General features: G+C 38.1%; 2 protein-coding genes across 4 annotated transcripts in view; one reads left to right on the forward strand and one right to left on the reverse strand.

The window, feature by feature from the left end:
• The window catches only part of mypn (myopalladin), a 31,635-nt gene extending 12,267 nt beyond the window's left edge, over nt 1-19,368 (forward strand). The window contains exons 5-21 of one of the 3 annotated variants that reach the window (XM_035399479.1): nt 443-1,487; nt 1,606-1,677; nt 1,812-1,953; nt 2,392-2,415; nt 3,467-3,583; nt 3,950-4,556; nt 7,830-8,534; nt 8,942-9,086; nt 11,202-11,276; nt 13,704-13,925; nt 14,620-14,769; nt 14,862-14,944; nt 15,205-15,334; nt 15,705-15,912; nt 16,389-16,554; nt 17,030-17,163; nt 18,701-19,368. In XM_035399479.1, coding sequence (XP_035255370.1) covers nt 443-1,487; nt 1,606-1,677; nt 1,812-1,953; nt 2,392-2,415; nt 3,467-3,583; nt 3,950-4,556; nt 7,830-8,534; nt 8,942-9,086; nt 11,202-11,276; nt 13,704-13,925; nt 14,620-14,769; nt 14,862-14,944; nt 15,205-15,334; nt 15,705-15,912; nt 16,389-16,554; nt 17,030-17,163; nt 18,701-18,879 — 4,204 coding nt within the window. In that variant the 3' untranslated portion in view covers nt 18,880-19,368. Of the gene's footprint in view, nt 1-442; nt 1,488-1,605; nt 1,678-1,811; nt 1,954-2,391; nt 2,416-3,466; nt 3,584-3,949; nt 4,557-7,829; nt 8,535-8,941; nt 9,087-11,201; nt 11,277-13,703; nt 13,926-14,619; nt 14,770-14,861; nt 14,945-15,204; nt 15,335-15,704; nt 15,913-16,388; nt 16,555-17,029; nt 17,164-18,540 lie in introns of all 3 variants that reach the window. The other 2 variants (XM_035399481.1, XM_035399480.1) reach the window with 2 other exon arrangements.
• A 1,907-nt stretch (nt 19,369-21,275) lies between these two features.
• On the reverse strand, nt 21,276-22,119 carry atoh7 (atonal bHLH transcription factor 7). The gene has a single exon (XM_035401136.1). It carries the CDS (start codon nt 21,810-21,812, stop codon nt 21,393-21,395), a length of 420 nt encoding a protein of 139 aa, XP_035257027.1. The 5' UTR covers nt 21,813-22,119; the 3' UTR covers nt 21,276-21,392.
• Nucleotides 22,120-24,714: the final 2,595 nt, after the last annotated feature.

The following is a 24,714-nucleotide window of genomic DNA, read 5'->3' on the forward strand; positions in this document are numbered from 1 at the left end:
TACACTTATGGGGGGGGGGGGGGGGGGGGGGTTGATTTGGTATTCAATAAAATTCCAACCTAAAATGAAACTTAAATTAAAAAGGCTGTTTACTGCTGCATGTCCAATCACAGCCCATGCTGTCAATCACTCAGTGAAACCTTCCTTGGTTACAATGCCTGACTTTCCTTTGCTGTATCTGCTATGGCAGGAAAAGTCACTTAAGTCACATAAAACCCCATGAATGGTGTATTTATGTTGAATTGAATCCTTTTTTTTCTTAATGGGGCTTTTTGGTATCTTAGCAAAGTGAATAGCTGCAATGCTGTTGTTCTCTGGCATTGTTACATACTCAAACCAATAACATGAAAAATTACACTTTAATGAGAAGAAATGTCTGGTGTAGAACTTCTAACATAGATAAAGGCAATCTGTTTTTGTTTTCTTTCCTATTCAAACCAAGGGTGCCAAGGAAGACTTCTGCGTCTTTTCCCGTTTCACCACCATCAACCATTGTGGAAAATTCCCTTTCCGCCCAGCCACCTGTCTGTCTGCCAGTTACACAGTATCCTGAACAGGAAGCGCCTACTCTGCTACCTCTACAGGTGGCCACAACCCTATCTGCACAAGTTTCCACTCCGCTACCTGCTCAGGAGTTGTCCACTCCTCTATCTGCAGAAGTGGTATCTAGTTCTCCACCAGCAGAGGTATCTCCACTATTACCTGCACCTGTGTCCACTGCAGAGGAAGTGCCCACTCCAATACCGGTGCAGGTGTCTACTTCCCTCCCTGCACAGATAACCACTGTGCTACCTGCAGAGGAGGTGTCCCCTCCATTATCTATACAGGTGTCCACTCTTCTACCTGTACAGGAGGTTTCCACCCCGTTGCCTGTGCAAGTGTCCACTCCACTAACTGCACAGGTGACTACACAAATACCTGTACAGGTGTCCTCATCAATAACTGCACCGGTGACAACGCCAATACCTGTACAGGTGTCCCCATCACTAACTGCACAGGTGACACAGCCAATACCTGTACAGGTGTCCCCATCACTAACTGCACAGGTGACAACGCCAATACCTGTACAGGTGTCTCCATCACTAACTGCACAGGTGACAACGTCAACACCTGTACAGGTGTCTCCATCACTAACTGCACAGGTGACTACGCAAATACCTGTACAGGTTTCCCCACCAATAACTGCACAGGTGACAACGCCAATACCTGTACAGGTGTCCACTCCAGTAACTGCACAGGTGACCACACCAGTGACTGTACAGGTCTCCCCATCACTGACTGCACAGGTGACCAGGCAAATACCTGTACAGGTGTCCCCACCACTAACTGCACAAGTGACAAAGCCAATACCTGTACAGGTCTCCACTCCAGTAACTGTACAGGTGACTACACCAACACCTGTAAAGGTATCTACTCCACTACCATCAGAAGAGGTGTCCACTCCACCGCCCATACAGTTGGTTACCTCACAGAGACCATTTCTGGAGGTAACGCACACAAGCTTTTTTTGCACGCAGATAATGCTTTTGAATGACAATGCTAATTTATATTTATTTATTTTCCTTGCACACTAATTTAATTTCTTGTTTTATCAATATTCTACAGAGTGAAAACTGCGGTAGCTATCCACATGGTTTAGATGGAAGACCAATAATGGCTGCCCCTGTTTTTACGAAGGTAAACCTTTAAACATTTTCGATGCTTGTTTAAGATTTAGCATTAACATTGCATCATCTTCACTGGAAATGAATCATGAATGAATCATGAACGCTGAGAAATATAATGGGGCTAATGATGCTCCTGCTGTTCAGAGTCTTCAGGACGTGTCGGCCTTGGAGGGCCAGCTGGTAGTGCTGGAGTGCCGGGTAAAGGGGGTTCCCTCTCCGCGAGTGGACTGGTACAGAGAAGGGACTGTGATAGATGACTCCCCTGACTTCCGAATCCTGCAAAAGAGTAAGTCATTCGTTTCTTTATTGTATTCATTTATTTTATTATATTTGCTGCATACATAAAACACAACATGAATTTATTTTAGAAAGATGCATACATACTATATATATTTGTATATTGCATGAATTCCTTGTATAAATGTAAGTGACTGGTTTCTTAAAATTGATCTTTAATTCACATAGGGTTGATTAAGGCTACTTTGAGGAAATGTGTTCTTAATATTATTTTGCTGGTCATTTAGTGACCTCTTATAAATGTCATGGTTCATAAGAAGAGTTGAAAGAAAGTATCTACTTCTTTCTTGGGCTTTTTATTAAAGGATTTCAGAATGGCATTTGGAACAGATTTTTGTGCAGTTTTTCAAAGGCATTGACTTCACATTGAGTTTTGATGCCAATGTTTTTGAGCATTTGAAGTAATGAGTAATGTTTGTTTTTTTAGAGCCCCGCTCCATGGCAGAATCAGGTAAGCGCAGAACAGGGCAGAGGTGCCTGGGAGCATGAATGCTTTCATAACAACATAGCGTAATCCTGTGTCTTTCAGTATTACGGGGTATTTTATATGCATAAAAGAAACAATGATGTTTTTTGTGCTGCTCCAATGTATTAATACATATGAAATAACTCTGATAAATCTGATGTGGAATTACTGTGACATTTTATCATTACAAAATATTTTTGTAAAAAAAAGTGGTTTTGTTGAGTAAATGTCTTTACCAGCTAGTTTAACAGAAAATTAAGTGTGAATCATCTTAAAACTAATCATAATTGCTTTTAAAAAATCTTGAAATCTTGTCTTGCATTTTCAAAAATGGAGTTGTCTGCCAAGCTTATGTTTGGTACAGTACTGCAGTTAACTTTCAGCTTGTGCTTCAGAACCATTCGTCACTTTGACACAGCGCTTATGTTAATGTGATTACATGGAGCAAGAGGAAAGATTCTTCTCAAGAACTTCAGCCATATAAGGGAATGAGACATCTTCCTATTGAAAGCAGCCTTACACTTATCCAGTGTTTTTAAACTGCAGGCTATTTTTGTCATTTGAAACACCTGTGATCGCTCAGACAGACAGAAAAAATTTTGTTTCCCATTTACTAAAATTAATCTTCCCTCTCAAATATGAATGCATTCACATAAATATTTTACTTCAATTTGATAAAAAATATCATTATCTACAATATAGCCAGCTTTAATTCTGATGCTTATCTCACTTAACAGGATTAAAATTATTCCAGTGATGGGATACAGGTACAAAGGTTAAACTAAACACCATGGAGTCACCCTTTTTAGACAAGCAGTACCAAATGTCTACTGTTCATTTTGTAGCTTTAATGGTGACTTATGGACCTACAGGAATATTAAACAACGACCAACTATAATCTGTGCCGATAGTCATGTCAAGCATGTGATTCCATTAATATTAAGATATGTTTTATTCACTTGGGCTACGTTGTTTTTCCTTGACAAAGATGATGATTTCACTGCAAAAATGTATTAATGTTTTGTTTTATTTCTAGAGGAAATATGCACTTTGGTAATTGCTGAAGTCTTCCCAGAAGACTCCGGAACATTCACCTGCACAGCAGTCAACAAATATGGGACTGTGTCCAGCATTGCACAGCTGAAAGTTAAAGGTAGAGCTTTTAGAGAATGTTATAATGCATAAAGGAAATGTAACAGATGAAGTACAGCATCGCTGCACATTCCACTTATTAAGTTATATTGCTCTTTTGTTTTTACACATTTACAGAAAGAAGATTATTCTTAATTTCTGATAGGGAAATAACTTTCAGACCTGGTATAATCGATATAAAAGTCATAGAAGTGTCAGTTATTGAAGGGAAGGGAATGGAGTAAATGTAATATTTGTATCTGTGATAAAAACAGTACTGATGCCCATTAGAATCCCTAGCTTAGTTTGTGTTATCTTTAAATATGGTCAAATCAAGTAAATATTTTGGGACTGCACCATGTATATATATTACTCTTTGCCTAAACAGCCAAAGCGAGTCGCACTATTGACACCAAAGCAGCGAGCAAGGGAACTGCGGAGTTTGCCAAGCACAAAGCACCAGAGCCCGTCTCTGCAGTCCTCACTAGGCCCTGTCTGAAACCTCCGGAGGAAGCAATGTCTGAATCCCACACGTTCTCTGCGCATCCGCTCAGCTCCATATTAAAGCCCCGGGTGGACCCAGCGCCGGCCGTCTCCAACACCCTCCCCCCTGATCCCCTCTGCTTCAAGCTGCAAGGGTCAGAGGTCAGTGACGCTGAGCCCTGCACCCGCAGAATGCTCCCCCGCGACCCTCCCCCCTCCATTCTCAAGCCCAAACAGGATGGCTTTGTGGCGGCCTCAGACCCCCCTGTCCCGCCGGGGACCCTGCCGAACTACGCCGAGTCCTGGCCCGGCCCCCCCGCCCCGGAGCCGCCCGCGTCCTGTCTTAAGCCTAAACTGGAAGGGGTCCTGGTGAACCACAATGAGCCGCGGTCGAGCTCGCGGGTGGGCCTCCGCGTGCACTTCAAACTGCCAGAGGACGAGGCGTCTGAGGACAGTGAATCCCACGACGCTCTGCACAAAGAACCCCCCCCTGTTCTGGCCAAGCCCAAACTGTGAGTATACTTCATGTGCAATGCCTTCAGATGCTTCAGTTATGATCCAATGGACACACTTATTAAGTAAATCATATTTTAGTTTTAATATACTCATAAATTGCTTATTAGTTGCTTCATTCTTGAATTATAATTTTCTTTATGTGTTTGTCTAGTTATTCAAATTCAAATTTAAGCACAAACGTGTTTAGTAGGTACATATAACTTGCTAAATGGCTTCTTTATTAAAGTCTGGACATTCATCCTGCAGAATGTACATGAATATTCAGTAGAGGGACTGAATCCAAATCACTGCCACTGAAGAAATGTCTGAGAGGCTGCGTATTTGAATTAATATTACTTGGCCCGTATATTAAAATTCAACTAACATTATATCGATTATAATAGTACACAGGTATTTTGCAAATATCAAAAAAGAATTCCAAATGAATCAAGAAAAAACAATTTTAGTACTTCTACATGATCGTACAAAATCAAAAGGTGCTTTTATCTCACAACATACAGCTTCAGTTTTTATGTCATGCTGTCATAGCCATCTGCTGGAACTATTAATATTTAATGAGACTTCATGAGGTCACCTAAATAAAGTGCAAAAGCTCTTTAGGACTGCTTTTATTCATATTTTTATGATTAGGACGAATTTACCACAACTCTCAAAATTCTATAACTTTAAAGACCTACTTTTTCATGTATCCCATCCAGGATTTTGTATTTCTATTATCTGCATATGAAATCTTTTAAAAATGTTGACTGAAGTATTTAAAGTTTGTAATTGTTTCTGAACTGTAATTGCGGGTAGGGGGCAGTCATCCATTGGGCCAAGGAGAAACACCAATGCGTCAGTACAGTGATGTGGACACTGTGTTGTTGGAGGTTCTGTCTGTCGGGTTCTGTGATATGTAGGCTTCCTGTCATGTTTAATTTGTAGTGATTTTGCACAGTTGATTATGTGAGTATTTAGTTTAGCGATTATTAAGTGTTACAACATTGATTGATTGGCAGGAAGCTTTGTAAGTATGACTGGATCCCTGATAGAGCAGAGTGCTACTTATAGTATCTCATAACATGTAATATCAATCAGCCTTTTGCTGTTCTTATCATGGCTGTAAAACTGTCCACCACAGCACCTTTAAAATGTGAAAACAGCAAAGATATAAACATTTTCTTTTCAAGAAACAGAAATTGTGGTTGAAAATTAAGGTGAAGTTGTATAGTTAGAAATCAGAGAGTAATTATGTCCACAAATATAGTTCTTGAGTTCTTGCTAGATTCACAGACCAAAAGGACTCATAAACTGGTGCAGGCTTTATTTTGAAGTGTTCTAGTGTAGCTGGAGTCATAGTGGGTGTGTCACTTTGAGCCAGGGCTATGCTGTATTCTTAACACACACTGAAGGGTAGTTTGGTTTCACTCTGCTCTAACAGCAAGACTCATCTTGAATCAATATGGATTCAACGCTGTCCGGTGAATGACTTTATGTAAGTGTATAATGGGCATTAATGGTATATGCTTCTGTCACCAATTATTTTTGTTATTGTATTGAATGTATTTTCCTTTTACTTTGTGAAAAAAAAACCTGTTTTCTTGAAAGAGTATTTTCAGCTGCCTAAGGTTGCCTTTTATTGAAATATTTCTGTCAAGATATTTGATATTTATCAGACTGATTTGATTTAATTTGGTTGATTCTTCATAAATTTCACAGACTTCTGTTTTGGCCAAAGACAGGGTAAGATAACTGTTGACAGTAAGTGTTCTAAAGGAACAGAAATCCACATTACCGGACTGACTTCAGTTTAACTGATTTTATTTGTTCCAAGTATTCCAAAGTTTATTTCATTCATGATGAGTATTTAATTGAATTTTCATGCATACGAATATAGACAGACTCTCTGTTTCCATATTATTTAAGATCATCATTATTGTTAATTTTCTGGTGACAAGAATAATAACAAGAATTAAATAAAACAATTGTGACTAAACCCTAATGCGGTGTATCTGAATGTGCACAAGTAATTCATGTTTATTTCCAGTCACGAACATGCAGATCCAGTGATCATGTACTGTACAAACCTCAAAAGTCTTAAGACTTTACCTGTAGTTTACTTGGTTTCCTTGCTCCAAAGCCAATGTCTGCTCATGTTTTTCATTACAACGAGTAGCCAACATATTTGTATTAACCAAACACAGATCCTTATATGTTATAAACCTCTCACAGAGCCAAGGTCATTATCCTCCCTCAGTCCTGCATGCAGCCTTATATGGTGTAGAAGCCTCTGGAACACACTGTTCTACCGATGATTCAATGAGGCTGAAAAACATGTTATTCTCTTTCACTCTTTTGTATGTAACAGTAACACATTTATTGTTACAGTTTAATTTGCTTTGGATGTTAGCTGGGATGCGTTTCCATGCAACACCTTCTAATTTGAATTTGTATGCCTAGACATTTGAGCATAAACATTAAGGTTGCTCTTAGGTTTTTAGTCATTCCCTAACTTTGGCCAAAATTCAATCACCATTATTCCTAGACAAAATGTAAGATTTATTTGGTTTCTTTTTTCCTCCCCAGTTTACCAAGATTCATGATCACCAAAACTAAACATATGTTTTTAAAAAACAGGATTATCAGGTTATCATTTCTGATTTGCTCTAATTAAGTAAGAAAATTATACAAACCTCTTTCTCTTCCTCTCTGTCTTACTTCAATTATGAATGGACAGTCTCCAAACTGCCTCATAAACAATAGCAGCACTATTAATATAGCTAATGTCAAGAGCTGATATCTGCAATAAAGCCAGCTGACTGATTGTCAGTCAGATGTCATCTAAATGCAAATGAAACACCTGCTACAGTTCTCCTGTAGTGCTCCTCTACTGAACAGCATACAGGTTCTTTATTATGCTTTTGGAGATTTTTTTTCCCCACAGTATGCTACCTTAAACTATGCGACTTGCTGTAAATATTCCTTTCAGCCTGTGTATACTGTGACATTCCTAGCCTGGATTATTGTGATCTATTTGGAACCTGATTCTCACATATGTTTGGACAGCAAAACTGTAAAGGGTTTATACCTTTCATTTGCGTGGCTTAATCACAGGGGTCTATCACATCACAATAGTAAACTAGCACAAAAATACAGGTCAGTTCTTACATGCTGTCCTCTGGTTTGCAGTGGTGTGCCCACCATTTATTAAAATAAGCAAGCCGTCCATTTTATTTTATAAAGCTGCTTATGTTTATACATAACTTAATACACCTTGTTGTAACTTTCAGGGACCCTGTGCAACTCCAGCTTCTCCACAACCAAGTACTACTTGAGCAACAGCAAGAAAGTGCCCCTCAAAGCCAGCAGGAGCCATCCCCCTGGCCCCCCTCAGCTTACCCTGAACCCCAGCCTACCCCCAATAATCTCCTCAATTCCACTGCCACAGCCCTGTCACAGACGGTGCATACGACCAGCACGAACATCTCCCAAAGCTACAGTTCCAACAGCAGCAGCAACAACATGGCGCAGAATTTCAGCTACACCAGGCCCAGGGAGTTTGTAGCTGCGCAGGGCCTCTCCCCCGTCAGCAGTCTCTCTGAGTCACTCTCGCCCACAGAATCCCCAGTCCCCTTTCTTAATGCCATGGCAGCGCAGTTACCCCAGAGACCTGTCAGTTCCCCCCCATTTTCTCCTACAGCCAATCAGGTTACACCCCATCCCCCCAAGCTCTTGCCAACAAGAGTCCTGAGGTCTCCCACTAGCCCCCCCGTGCTTGTTTCGTCACCCCCTCCGATGCCCCACCACCTCTTCGGCTCAGGTTTCTCTCTACGGGCACAGTCCCCCCCACAAGCATCTTCTCCGACCCCCAGTGGATCCACGCCCAGCCCCATCCAGAACCCAGTGGCCTTCCTTAGCTCGGTGCTTCCCTCCCTGCCTACATCTCCTCCACCTCAAACCAATGCCATGGGACTGCCCAGGGGCGCCCCTGTCACGTGAGTCACATGAGGAACAGTTATGATTTTAGAGATTAAGAAACAATTATTATGATTTTAAAAGATTGATTCTGATAAAATTGAACCTCAGCTGAGGTCCATTGAAACATTGATTCTAGTTTTTAAACAAAAAATGTTTGGCATTATATAGAAATATTCCAGAAGAGAATGCGTGTGCCTTGTAGGACACATGCATTAATCTGTGCTCTCCCAGATTTTCAGAGGGTATTGTAGTGATGAAACAGGCCTATAATTAGGATTTGAAATGCAAAATTGGAAAATAGGGAATTCAACTTTTAGTTAGTTGTGTCATATCCCAGAAAACTGGTGGCAGCCTGTTTTTATTATGACTTTCATTATTTAATGTCTTTCCCTCGCGGTAACTAATATTACACTTTGATATATAGACCATCCCAAGGAGCAGTGAAGAGGTTCTCAAGAACCCATCGATCTCTCTCAGATGAGGAGATCCGGGACAGCAAAGACAACATTGTACAAGACCTGGAGAGGAAACTACATTTCAGAGACAATTCTGCCCAAAATGGGCAACAGGTATTGGCTATCAAGCATTGGCTATTTAGATCATTGTCTAGCACTGGCTATATTTGCATATGAGCTCATTATCATGTCTCAGACCCTCTACCGACCTAGTAGTATTTTTATAATTGATTTCACAGTTACAAATTCTTTATTGTTTGGCAGTGGCATGAATACTATTCTGCTTGGTCAGATTGCCTTTGTGCCTCCCATTCCGCTGACTCATAGCAGCTGCTATGTCGCTTCTCCTTGCATGAGATCATAAAAATATGTCTCTTCCTGCCAGTATGGTGAAGGCTGATGAAGTTGGGTAAAGGAATATTTTGGGGGGAGGGTCCATAGCAGTGCTTTTAATCAACAGCACAATTTGTGCGTTATTTTGGAGAGAAGGGATTATAAGGGACACTTGAGAGCCCTTTACAGAATAAACTGTATGTACAGTGATACCATCCTATTCCGCCACCCTCCCCTGCAGCCAGTAATTACTCATTTTTACTCACATTCTCCCATAGGAAAACATTACATTCATCCTGTTACTGTATATTGCTCCCTGCTGTCTGCTGTCCAACAGCTCTCAGAACTGATATATACAGATGTGTTATTTAAAACCTCATTATGCTGCACGGTGAAAAACACCATAAAGGAAAAGTGTGACAGCATAAATAAATTATTGAATCTAACAATGCAATATCAAAACTGGTAAACGAGATATTCTGTGTGAGAAATAAGTGGCTTGTTTAAATTCTTCTCTGCTATTCACTGAGGGAATATTTCTATTACCTTTTGTGTTTTTAAAGACAATACACTTGAATTTGGTCATACTCTAATGAATTTGTGAGAAGTGCTTTAACTCAAATTCACATGCTCACTGGTATAAACAGCACTGAGTATATTCCAATGTTGTTGTGGGTTATTCCGTTTGTGTTTGTCATACCATTTCAAAGTACGCCAAGGTGTTTTTTCTCTCAATTGCAGATTGTGTTGTCATGTGCAGACTGTTTCCTCTGGTTTTCTAGAGGGATTGTTATGCTGACTTTCACTATAATGATTGTTTACACTTTTTTAGATATCCATGACACGTGAAAAAACTGTAATTACTGACCTTTATTTTTTAATTATCTGCTGATAGCTAGCTGTATGAAGCATCTTTAATCGATTCTTCTGCTAGGCTGACAATGTGATGGAACAGTGAACTATTTGAACCCTGTAATGGATTTATCTACCATGTGCGGTCAATCACTCATATGGACTAATCCGAAGACTTTTTTCAGGTCCTGTCAAAGCACTATGATTGGTTCAATGCAGTTATGACAGCACATAATTGCCCCACAAATTCTAGGGTTCTTCAAGCCTTGCAGTAAACAAACAAACAAGAAACCCTGTTGAGATTGTTACTATTGTTAAGTGCCTCAAAAGTAAACACAAAATAAAGCTTAAATGTGGAAAATATTTATCCAAAAATAAGAAAGAAATGTACTGAACACTTCAATTAACACTTCAATTAATGGCTTAATCCTGCATTGTTTTTAACCACTTCAAGCACTTAATTTATCTTGAGTTTTCAGCACATCAAACAAACACAGATGTTTATATGAAAACTAGTACAGAGCCAAACAACAACAATTGTGTCACTGTCCAAATACTTATGGACTGCATTGTATGTCAGAAGATTTTTATAGTCAGTATATTCCTAATAATTATGGTATGTATCAATGTCTGAGTTTCTGATAACTGTAGACACAAAGAATTCAGCACATGGTAACTGTAGTCCAATTGGCTCTAATTGTTAGTTTCTTTGTTTCATTTTTACATGAATAATGTAGCTACCAGACTAATTTTAGAAAGTGCTTATTTATGGACATACCCTGAGAACCCTTTGTGTGAGCAGCTAGAATTATTTTGTGAGATACAACTGCCGGGTAGATCATAGTCATTTGTTGGGTAATTTGACTAGGTAATAAGACTTTCAGTTAAATGTACACATTATTATATCCATACACACACAATTGCTATTAAAACACACAGATTATTATATGATGTCAGTATTATTTACACACATTAAATGTTTGAAGTTTCACATGAATCCCTAATTTTACGTGTGTGTGCATTATTAATCCCTGTCATCCATAGAAACCTGCATATGAGAGGCAAAGTGGCAGACAGCTTGGACCAAACACTCCTGTAACTACTTTTAATTACAATGAGGTACAAAAGCACTCTTCCTTTCAGATCCTCACCAATGCTGAATGGACATAATTACATTAAATATTAAGCATATTTTATACAGTGAAGCTTTATTGCAGTTCTTATCAAGAATTTCCCAAAGAAATTCTACTAAATATCAAGCATACATTTACAAGCAGTTCTATTGACTAGATCATATTTTTTACATACTATGCATTGAGTTTTGTTTTTCGGAAAATGCCATTATGTTCCAAAAATATTTCTTACTGAAAATGGCAGATAGAATGTTTGCATAGTTTTACATTGAACGCTATTCATTTTTTAATTGTGATATATTAAATATTACACATATTTTGAATGTAAAATACATAGAAATTCAGTACAATAAAAAATTCATTAACAGAATATTTTTCATAATTCTAACACATCAATAATAGTTTTGATAAGTATAGCTTTTTATCTTTCATAATAATGTACTAACATTTCAGCACATATTAATATCATTATACTAATATCTCTTGTTTTAAACTAATATTTCATTGAATACTAACATGTTGTTATATAATATCATTTGCGTGGTTTTAATGGATGATTTTGTAATCATGAAGAAAATACAAATGTGAGGTTTGTAAAATCTCCAAAGAAGCACATATGATGCAAAATATAATTGTAACCATGATGGCACCAACCCCCCCCCCCCCCCCCCCCCAGGTCACACTACCCACCCTCCCTGTTCATGTCCATAATCACATTCTGTAATAGTTCTACATGTCTGCCCTTCATATGATTCACAGTGCTCGACATGGCCCTCAGTTTGACACCCCTTTTCTATGCTATCTTGGGAGGCATATTAGCTGTTCTAAAATATCATATTATGTCATATTTATATAACCAAAGTGGGCTACATAGTCATAACATGACAAGACAACAACAATGACTTTTAGAAATTAATCAAATAACTTAGCAATAATTCTAGAGCCACCATTTAAATTCAGTATATTTATCATATGTATCATAGTATGGCTAATCTTCAGTGTCATTTGTAATTTTCAATTACATCTCCAATACCGTTTACTATTGGAATCTCTGGACCTGTGAGCGGTTGAGTTCTTTTGCTTGTAAACTAAGAGAGCTGTGATACTAAGAGAATTCAGATGAAGGATCATTACCTGCTTCTTCTTCATGGTCTTTTCTCTAATAAAGGTGGCTTAGGTGTTTCCCTATTCTTAGGTTATTTTGCTTCTGTTTGCCTGAGCAGAGGATTTTGCATTTTTACAGAGGCAGATCCTATAGCATACTGGCTGAATGTTCCCTGGTTAAAAATAAGTCTAGCCACAAAGGTGAGAACTAGACTAGACTTTGAAGTTGTTATAAGAGTTTACAAAGGAAAAAAAATAAGTTCACCTGTTAAAACACTGCTTCCTAACTTTAAATGTTACTGTTCCATATGGATTCATCGCATACAGACTGTTTTCACCACTCAATAAGTCAGCGGTGTGGGTTGCTGAGGATTCAGATGTTCTCCCTTTAAGGCCAGACTGAGATTCCAGGACCTGACTTAAACTGACATTGATAAGAAAATGTTTTACAAGTTTCCTGAAAAAAGCACAGAAAACCATAGTTTTTGTATTATAAATCAGAAGTATTTTTATGCATGTGTGCAAACATTTCATATGTGTTTGTGCAAATGTTTCACGTGTCTATGCATGGTAGGTTCTGGCTTCTGGGCACACTGAAATGCCTTCTGAGTAAAGGGTAATCTCAATTTACATCAGTTATTTCTACATGTCTGCCTAGTGAAAAGACCTTAGTTATATATGAATTGAACATAAAGAAATTGCTGCAAGGTCTGGTGCAATGAGCTGATGAGCAAAGGTTATTTGCCATTGTCATGGCAACAGATACTGGGTCACTGATTTGCAGCATGTACTCATTGGTGAATGATTCCATGGAACTGTAGGAAGAGTGATTTTTTAATACTACCTTTTTTCTAAGTATGCATTGAAACATTTTTACTTAACAGGAATGTAAACTGAGAATTCTCAAGGGAGTCATAGTGGGGAGGGACTGCAAATGATTGTATAGCTAATCATATTTCAAGGGGTGATAAGATTTTAAGAGCCAGTATTTTGTGGGAATTTTACCAGAAGGGTTAACACGTCTCCTCTTCACTAACAGTCCTGTGGAATTTCAGCCAAGTACTGACCAAGCCCAAGTTTGCTTACCTTCTAAATTTTGCAATGTGTCAGTTTGTGAGTAGGCTTCAGGGTCCACAAAACAAACTACATATGGCATGTTAATCAAAATACTGAATACTAATCAAGCATACTACATACTAATCACACAAACTGCATGCTACATACGTATAAAAAGTTTGTTTTTTTCATTGAGCTTAATGCAAACTTTCTGTTGGAGTGGGTTAGCATGATAGTGTTATGCATTCTGCAGGAGTATCGGGTGTCTAACTTCGAGCAAAGGCTGATGAGTGAGATTGAGTTTCGCCTGGAGCGAACACCAGTGGAGGAGTCTGACGATGAAGTTCAGCACGATGAGATCCCCACTGGGAAATGCATTGCACCCATCTTTGACAAGAAACTCAAGAACTACCGAGCCATGGAGGGAGTGCCTGTGACATTCAGCTGTAAAGTAGTTGGAATTCCTGTTCCAAAGGTATGCATGCTTTAAAAACATTTGCTTAAAGGGTATATAATAGCATTGTTTTAATAATGTGACGTGTAATTATTAGGGCCATCAGTTTGTTTCCACCATGTGACCTGCAGGGATTTAAACTTGTATTTCAAAGGTTATCCACCAGGGGTGCCCATAGGCACTCCAACAGTACAGTCAAGTGACTAATTGTACAACTTTGTTTCTAATTGAGACATTTATAAAAACAGTTAGTTAATCTAATATGGAGAGAGTCCGGAAGGAAAGTGAACATGTATGGAAGTTTAAATGCTACGAAAAGCATGTCTTTGAGCCAGTGGTCCTCACTCTTGGTCCTGGAGCGCAAGTTAAGTTGTGCAAGTTAATATTATATAATTGCTCTTCTAACAAAACCAAACATGTCCCTGTATGACATTTAAAAATACTGTAGCATGTCCACAGTAGTAAGTAATCAAACTCAATTTGACATATGTAGTTTGTGAACATTGCTGTCAATCATCATCTGTGCTTAATTAGTGCCAATTACTTAATCAGCTTAAATTGCCAAAGTGGTGCAAATGGGATAATTGTTTGAGAAGTGGCTTGACAAAGAGGCTATTGCAGCCTCTAGCTGGTGGAGGACTGATGTACCATGTGAGAAAGGGAGACAAACTTGAAGCCGGAGCACTGATATATAACAATCCCCAATTTTATTTAGGTTTACTGGTTTAAGGATGGAAAGCAGATATTGAAGAAAAATACACATTATAAGAAGATGAGAGAGGGGGATGGAACCTGTGCTCTTCACATCGAGGCCACCACAAATGACGATGATGGGAACTACACTGTGATGGCCGCCAACCCTCAGGTATGTACATTATGCATTTGCTTCAGGTCATACAGCGGTGAGTGGCTCGGCTGATGTGAGTTGGCTGTATCAAAACCTTGTGTGTTCTACAGGGAAGAATCAGCTGCTCTGGTCATTTGATTGTCCAGACTGGACCCATACGGAGTCGGCTGACCCCGATGATCCATTCTCAAAGGTAAACGTAATATCAGTTGCTTTAGAGCACAGTGCATGGAAACAGTGGCTTGCGGTTTTCAATTAAATTAAATCATGATGAAATGATTAATAAAAAATTCTTTATTAATATTCAGCAAGGTAGCTACATACATGCAATTCATGCAATTGACATAATATTTGATAACCGGCTATTTAGTAAGTTAATAAGTACCACAAGTAGCAATGATGACAGCATCTGTTTAATGTGCATATGACTTTTGTCCTGCTGAATCTTTGCAGAATACGGTCCCGGGCGCAGGAAGCGGAGGAAGGGGAGCCTATTCAGGAGCGCTTCTTTCGACCTCACTTCCTGCAGGCCCCAGGGGACATGTTGGCTCATGAAGGAAGAGTGTGCAGGTTGGACTGCAAGGTAAATCATTCCAGTCTAGTCCTTACAGCAGGTCGCTACTTTATTCATCCATCCAGCCTCTTCAGATTCAATAATATTTTGTTTGTACATGCATTTGGAATTAAAAATTCTTTATGAGCGGCGTTACTCTGTACATTGCACGTTACATTGCATGAGTATGGTGACATTGCATAAGAAGTTACATCAGCAGGGTTACATTACGTGAGCTGCTGTGTGTTATTCTGTTTCTCAGTAATGGAGGATGATATTGATGTGAATGTTTAAAGTGATGATCCCCTTGTAGACTTGACTTCCATCTTGGCTGAGATTAAGTTGCTTGAATTCTGCTAACTCTCATTTTCTGTCTTTTATACTGTTTTCTATTGTCTAGGTAAGTGGGCTACCAAGCCCAGACTTGATGTGGCTTGTCAACGGGAAACCGATTCTTCCGGATTTTTGCCACAGAATGCTGGTGAGGGAAAATGGAGTTCACTCCCTGCTCATCGACCCACTGAAGCAAAGTGATGCAGGAACCTACACATGTATCGCAACAAACAAAGCAGGGCAGAGCTCTTTCTGTCTGGAGTTAAGCGTTGTGGGTAAGAATTCAACTTCCTGTTCCACGCCTTACACTGTAGAATAGTCCTATTCACAAAAATTCAAGAACATTGAATACTGATAAAAGTCCACCCACAGAAGGTAATGAAAGTTGTTATGGTTTGACTAGTACACTAACTGGAGGCTGTATTTTATGCAGTTGATTTGACAAATAAATGCAATGCGATCAATGCATGGTGTAATGATTTGGAGTTGCACACCAGAAGAGTTAGTGAGCATTATTTTGACACTTTTGCGCAGTCCCACGTGTGTGTTCCTTTCAAAATCACTTCCTATGTCTGTGTACTCTGTAACTGAGTGAAACCAGGGGTGAGAAGTATTTCCGTCAGTGAAAAGCAAATGCAGAAATGTGTATGAAAACGGTTCCCCATCAGGCTTATTACTGTCGCTACACCTGAAACTGATTTGCGTTATTTTTGACGCAGTGCTAATTCTGACGTGTGTGTTTTGGGTGTAGCGAGAGAGGTGAAGAGACCCCCGGTGTTTGTGGAAAAGCTCCAGAACACGGGCATTGCCGAGGGGTCACCGGTGAGGCTGGAGTGCAGGGTGGTGGGCATGCCCCCTCCTGTCATCTACTGGAAGAAGGACAATGAGAGTATTCCTCTCATGAAGGAGAGATTAAGGTGAGCACCATGGACTCCCTGACTGCAGTTTGTCTCATTTCCTCAAATGTAGGCTGAGAAAATGAAGAACAGGCATTCACTGGAGCCTGAGGGTTTCAGAACCCTCTGATAAGTTTCATTTTGACAAAAAAAGATTTTTAGTATAAAGGTTAGATGGTTACATTTTTTAAAGTCCGAGGAATGTTTGAGTTTTGAATAGCATAAGCTATACAATAACAAGCTTATAGCTTCACATGCTTTATTATGCTGTACTGTAAATAGAAAAAAGTGCCTTTTACAATGAGCACTGTCGAACAAGTAGGATGTAGTCAAATGTATGGTATTCAGTCTACTATCATGAAGTTCTGAGCAAAAGAACAGAAATGCTGAAAATGTGTTAAAATATTATACTTATATTATTCTCAACTTGTTAAGTTATATGGACTTTCATAATGATTTCTCATATTCTAATTTAATAAATTTGCTTTAATCCCAGCATGCACCAGGATGCAACAGGATATGTTTGCCTGCTGATTCAGCCGACTAAGAAAGAGGATGCTGCGTGGTACACAGTATCAGCTAAAAATGAAGCAGGAATTGTGTCATGCACAGCTAGGCTGGACATATATGGTAAGATATAGACATCCTATTGTAATTGGCCTATTTTTCAAAAAAAAACTGTTGTGCATTTTTCCATGTCCATGGTTTTGACATGTTTTCTTAAAAACTGATAATAATGTCCATAGTTTTGGCAGGCTTTCTTACAAACGGATAATAATGTCCATAGTTTTGGCGGGCTTTCTTACAAACTGATAATAATGTCCACAGTTTTGGTGGACTTTCTTAAAAACTGATAATAATGTCCATATTTTTGGCGGGCTTTCTTAAAAACTGACAGGTTTCTGCCTTGTCTCTGTCTTGGTTTATATTCTTCACTACTTTAAGCTTTAAGAGGAAAAGAGATGGAAGCCGGGTGCCTGGCTGAAACCTAGTTTAGTCCATTTGGACATGTGAAACATACTTGTTTTGGCCTTTGCCATCAACAATGTTTCTTCAATACTGTGATATTTAACATTAAATCAGTGAGGGGTGGCAGCTGGATCATTTAGGTGGTTCAGTCATTCAGCTGTCATTTGTTTTATTTGTTTAAATTGTAATTATTTTATATTGTCATTATTTTAAAATGTTCTGTATGTGTTCATTTCCAAACTGACTGCAGCAATACCGATTTCTGTTCCATTTCTTTCATCCTTTGTAATCTTCCCACTTATTCTGCTAAGTGCATGCCTTGCGGAAAATTTGCATGACAGTCAATCAAGTTTAATATTAATGGGCTTATTAAATGAAAACTTTCAGATCTGAAGTTGATTCAAACACAGTAGTTTGACTAAAAAAAATCTTTTGGATATTGCATTTATCAGAGAAGCAATAACTTTCCTTTTGAAATCGCAAAAGTGAACTTATTTATAGTCTCTCTGAGGAAGAAAGATAACCCAACAAAACAACAGAAAAGGTGTCATGAAAAAGCAAAAATCCAACTGATTTATTATTATGCACCATACATATATGACAAAGTTACGTCCTGGATCATGTACCACATACACATCTGAGTACCATTCAGCTTTCTGATCATAGTTTTACACACTACCAATTTGTGTATGGTAAATAGATCACCAACTCCCAGGTCTCTCTTCAAAATTTTAATTACTGTGATATTTAAAAAAAGAAAACGACTAACACCATCATAACAGCACCTCAATTCCACCTCCAGGCTAGATTGGTGCCGTTCACACTTCCTATGAGACAGAAATATTTTTAGAAAACTATCTGGCAGGTCTGGCAATGCATGCATTACTGTGATTATTTAATGCCTCCTCCTTATAATGAACAAATTACCTGTCTTCATTTCTGTCTCTTTCTTCCTCTTCACATTCTGGATCATTTCCCCTGCCTGACGAACTAACAAATACCATCTCATATCTGTACACCTGATCTTGACTGTCAAAGACTGAGAAGGCCTTGCTTCTGCCTGCTATCAAGGGCTCTACTGATCTCACTGCTGGGCTAACGTGCTATTGCGCTATCGTGCTATGGATCCCCCTGCCTCCCTCCCTGGGAAACCCTGTTTTTTTTGTCTGCACTGATGATGAGTCCTCCATGTTGGCAGCTCAATGGCACCAGCAGATCCCCCTGCCCATGAAGACCTCGCGGTCAGCGGGGAGTCGCTATGCCGCCCTGGCCAGCCAGGGCCTGGACGTCCACTCAGCCTTCCCAACCATGGAAAACAACCCCATCCTGTTCACTAGCACTCCTGCAGAAGCTGCAATGGAGAGCGAGGAACTGTAGGGGGCAGTGTTACATACCCGGCCCATCACCTGCGGCTCTCACCCTATAAATACCACTTTTGTTTTGAATGTAACCTTTCACCAGAATTGCACCTTTGCTAAAGTCCATTAGAGTCCATGTCTTTCAGGTTTAAAGCGGTCATGCACAGGATAGGAAACATCTTGATAGGTCTTTGTTGACTCACTGTAATTTGTTATTCCTGGCAATAACTTGTATTACTTTTAAAAAGGCTTTTGTGTTGTATATTTTTCAGGTTTTTTCTACTACCTGTCAAATGTGATGGTGGCATTGGGGCTGAAAAAGCTAACACTCATGTTAGCATACCTTACAATTGTTCCTTTGTTTTAGATATTTTGTGTTTGATTTTTTTCTTGTTTTCTATTGCCAAATTGTCAGTATAAAAAGATTGGATCTTAATATAATTAAAAAATATCCTTTATTGCAGATTTTGTGGTACTTTAACTGAGATAAACTGAGCTGGTATGCATAGAATGTTATTAAAGATGCAATGAAAAATTATATAAGGGAAAGTACTGAACCAATAACTGTCTAGAACAACTTGTTTCCAGAGAGAGTAATGACACTGTTCAGAATTTCTCTCTATAATCTCTTCTTTCATTTGTAATATTATTGCTCATTTTAGGGTTTTTTTCTTATCGGAAGAACATAGGGCTGAAATTCTATAATTACTGCAGTCTGTACTGTGTACTGCAAGTTTTGCTTGACTCAAGTGTTCTTTCAGTAGTTAAAAAACAAAAGATATTTTGTATACATTATATTATGTAAATGCTAAAATCATATCACTGTGCAGGAGGTAAAAAGTAGCAAAAGCGTGTGCCAGTTAGGGTTCTGTATAAAATTCATAATGGTGATCCAGAACATCTCCTGACTGCAGTATTTGCAACAATGACATTATTTAATGGTGTTCAAACAAGTTTAAGTACTTTATTTTAGATATTTCTGCTGTACAAAATTCAGTCAGCATCCTAACCTTTTCCTTAAAATTTTTACTTTTACTTAGTGTTCAATGTCAGAAAAAATATTAACTTCAGAAATGCAGTTATTTTATTAGCAGTCAGAAATATTGCATCTACATTTTAATGCTGATTGGCACATTACAGTAAATTGGTTTTAAAGATCATAGTAAGTACCCAAATAATTAAAGGATACAATTAGAGACTCTGAATTTTTCCTTTAAATATACATACTAAATAGGTTTCAGTACATAGAGAGTTTGATTTTAAAGTAAATATTATATTCATGTAAAGTTGCATCAATTTTAAAATATTTTTTTCTGTGAATAAAGTTATATTTATTCAAAAATGTGTATGAGTATTTCTGTATTGATATTTGGTCAGTAATTTGGTCACTAATACACTGAGACTTTTTTTCATTTAAAGTGAAGTGGAGGTAAAGCCCTTCTGGCACACCTGGGAGGCTGGGGTATGAGTGGAAGTGTATCCCTGTGCCTTTTGTACTGTAATATTAAACAAGCTGGTCCTGGAGAGAGAGAGCTGGGCTCAGCTCTTGGCAGTGGCCCTTAGACTGTGTTGGCTGAGGGATGGTGCTGGTTTCCTGCCGATGAGGAGAGTGCACTTTTACTCATTGTACTGAGCTGTGGTGCTGTCTGGCCCATTTTCAGTTTGGTTTTCAAATTATACATGGGCTAGACCTGACTCCTTTCTTAGGTATAGCTTTTATTCATTTTTATAGCCCTCGCTGTTATGACTTTCACAAAACATTTTGGGGTCATATTTTTTTTTTTTTCATTTTACCATGGTTGTTGTCCCGTGTTCAGTATTTCCTCACAGAAGTCACAGAACTATTGGTTAGAACTAAAAAGAAAAGGTCAAATAAATATGAATAATATTTTACACTGTGCCATCTGTTTATTTGAATATTCATAACAATGGCAAAGAAGCAGCCTTCAATAGCAAGATGCAGACTCATTTCTCATACAGCTGAGAATTTTTTTTTATTTAATACAAAAATACAAAATATAGAAAACATGCATTTTTACAGTGAAACTCACATCAAAATAGGAATTGCCCTTACACTTTGCCTATATTAGAGAATTTCAGAAAAACTGTGAAACAGTCTAATTCAAAAAGTATTCACGAATGTGAATCCCACCTATTTATACAGATTTTCATTTTAAATGCATATTAGAAGCACATTTTTAAGACTTAACTGAAACAATGCAACACTTTGCTCTTGTGAAACTGGTTCCTTGAATGATGATGTCACGCAAGTAATGATTGTCAAGTGACATTCTTTCAAATATTCAGTGCATGTCATTGTATTCTTTAACTTTACTGTCTGCTATAGTTATCTCCCTATGAAAGCAGTTGCATAATTAAGTTTTCTTTAAAAAAAATATTTTTGGTTTGGATGAAATGAAAGCATTGTTAAAAATATATATATAAAACAAGATGCAGTACAAATATATTTACCCTGGAGTAGGAGGAAATGCAGGACCAGATAGCAGAACAGCTATGTTAAATATCCTTGTTCTAATTAGTGATGTGGAAGCAGTCACACTGATAAGGAGAGGGATGAAGGTGCTCATTGCTTGCTGGAGAGCTTTGTCCAAAATAACAAGGATAGTTGTCTTGCTGTATACTCCCAATGTGCAGATCCAGCCACTGACAGTGGGGGGCGCTGTGCCTCCGGGCATCTATTAGAATCCGATTGAGGGCCATTATGTAGCTCAGGGCCATTTGCAGGGTCTCGTACTTTGAGAGTTTTTTGTCCTGGCTCCACTGAGGGACGACTTTGCGCAGGCGGTCGAATGCTGTGTTCAGGCCCTGCATCCTCTTCCTCTCGCGGGCGTTGGCTGCCGTCCTCCGCCGTGTCACATTCTCATACTTCTCCGGACTTTTAGACTCCGTTTCAGAGCTGGAATCTGCAGAGCCGGGCTGACAGGACCTCATGTTTCGGAAGGATTAATCACCAAGCACATCCAAAAGTCCCTGTCCCACGGGAGTGGCTGTCCACACACTCTTCTGAGGAAGCAGAAAAGGCCAGCCTCTGATTAACTGCCCCTCACAAAGACCGCCGATTAATCTCCTCAAAGTATCGGTGCTTATGCAGAACTTCTTCCTTAATATAGAACTCTAACCCTGATGAAGATGGAGCTGAACTCCAGCACAGCCAGGCTCTGCAGTGTGCTCCCTTGTGTGGGCGGAGGGCTTTTATATGATGGGGAAGGGAGGCGAACAGGTGGCAGCAGGTGGAGAAGCTTCAGTCTGCCCCCCATCCAAGCATCCCTAGCTGTGGAAAGCACAGACACCCAGAAATATTAATGAAATGCCAATTAATGCAGGCTTGGTTTGCACTCACAGACATGCATTATAAAAACAGAAAAAAATGCCATCTGGTCCAGGCCAAGATGGTTCCTTGAAAGTGATAAAATTATGTGGAGGTGCTTTTCTTAATTGATAATGCTGTGTCCCATAATTTTCCCATACATTTACATTATATATGATAAAGAGCAATGTAAAAATGAATGTTAATGAATATTAATAACAATACTTTGTTATAGTTAACAATGAATAAGATATTTAAATAAATGTAATGTATATTATAAAATATTTAAAAATCAATCAATGAAATGTAATGTATTTTTTTTGAGAACTGAAAAATTAAGTCATCCTTGAAGAGAATAACAATGTTTGACTGTTTCTTTTGTATCAAATAGCTTGTAACTGAGCTGCTCTGGTCTCTGATGTGACAGATGTCAATTGTAGATCAAGAAAAGCTTTCTATAATTAATCTGATGTCAATATTTATGAGGGTTGTAATATTTAATTGCCTCTTTACAAATACTAAAACTACGCATATACTGTTTTTAAACAAATCAATTAATTAATTTAAAAAAATACATTTGTAAATCAAACCGTTTAGTACTCCAGCAAATTTTAAATATCAAATTCAATATTAGCCCATCATAGGGAAAGCACAGTGGGGAAGTCATGTTTACCATTAGCCTATCACTGGCTAAGCACAGAAAGTGTCACGCCTATCAGTCTATCAGTACAGAGGGTGAGTCAGATTCAACATTAGCCCATCACAGGCCAAGCAAAATTCTATTGATTTTCTTAGTATTGTGAGAATGACCTATCCTTTATTATTCTGTTCCTGTTTTCATCGTCCTCTGCAGCCTTTTTCATTGAATCCATCCATCTTTGGGAAAATATTTATGGTACATTCAACACTCTCAGTACATATATGTAGAGTTACTTCTGTATGGAAAGGTTATGTGCTGTCAATAACAAAATCTCACAAGAAAATGTATTGCAGATTTGTATAAAATTTTGTAAGTAAGTTAAATAGCATTCCAACTGAAATTTTGTATTGAACTTGTATAAGAAATATTATTAGATTCTTCGGATAAAATAATGATAACATCATATTGAACCATGATTTTTTTTAAATGTATGTATTATTCAGACTTTTAAACAGAAATAAACTCTAATTATAATAATAATAATAATAATGAGAATAATAATAATAATAATAATAATAATAATATGTTCTTGTTGCTATTATTTATAAATCATTTTTCATACAATTTTGCAGCCCAAAGTGCATAAGATTCAAGCATTTTATAATCATACTTTAATCATAATAGAAAATTTGAAGTAATCAAAGTGTGTGAGGAATAAAAGATTCATACACCTGTTTTTGGAAGAATATATATATACACACACACACAAATACAGAATAGTACAGTAGACATGTTCATTAATGTGGTTTCTAAGTGAGTCATTCTATGGTAGTAATCAGCAATATTCTTACGCTGTGTTTCACACATTTACATCTGTGGTATAAATAAATAAATAATTAATCTGTCTAGTGCTCTGAAAAATGAAGGCAGACAGGAAATAATGTGTGTAACTGCCTTACATTCACATCTGTTACTAATGACTTCAGCAAGTCTGCGGTAGACAAACTCCCCACCCCCACCAGACCTCCCCTATAGCACAGTGTCACAGCAAATCTGTTTACAAGTGCACAACAATTAAAGTTGCAAAACAATAATCTCATAGTTCAATGCTACAGTTGAACTTTATATATATATATATATATTTATTTTTTTTTGTATGAAAATTTTCAGAAATGACAGCAGAGCTCAAAAACTTTCATGATATGTCTTATTTAAAACATAATTTATTAGGAATTCTTTTTTAAAGTTTAAATTCCATTTTTTAAAATAATATGATAAACATAAATTTGTCCAAACCTGTCCAAACGGTAAGAGCTTACTTTGCCTTTCTGATTAGTGGGTGGGATTTGGCATTTTTTTTGAGAAGTTATATACTAAAATATTCTCAGGTCTTAAGACATGAAAATAGATGTTTACATTAAATCCCTGATTCTCTCTCATTGTACCCTGATTGGTTCATTTCTGCCACGCAAGCTTCTGCTGTCTAGTCGTTTAGCTCTGGATGGCTGATTTAGTTGTGCAAAGAGGCATATAATCCTATCCACCAGTCTGATTCATTGATCATAGATTGGTGCATTTGGCCAGCTGTTCCTGCCTGTCTCTATCAAAGGGACCTTTCAAATGTTCCTGTTTACGCCCAGATCGCACAACCCATACCCGTCTGGGCGTGGTGTTTGCTCCCCCTGTACAACAGTCTGATTTTTCCATATGTCACAATGATGGAATGAACTGTCTGATTTTGCTGTCATTTATCATACAAAAAGAGTAAAATCGGCACGTCCGATAGTTACAGTATCATACACAACATGTCCTGTGAACGCTCAAACATGTGATTACATATGACTGAAGTTCCAAGAGGGATAACTTGCTAAATATAACTCATCAAT

This window comes from Anguilla anguilla, chromosome 18 (assembly GCF_013347855.1).
Source record: "Anguilla anguilla isolate fAngAng1 chromosome 18, fAngAng1.pri, whole genome shotgun sequence".
Taxonomy (NCBI): domain Eukaryota; kingdom Metazoa; phylum Chordata; class Actinopteri; order Anguilliformes; family Anguillidae; genus Anguilla; species Anguilla anguilla.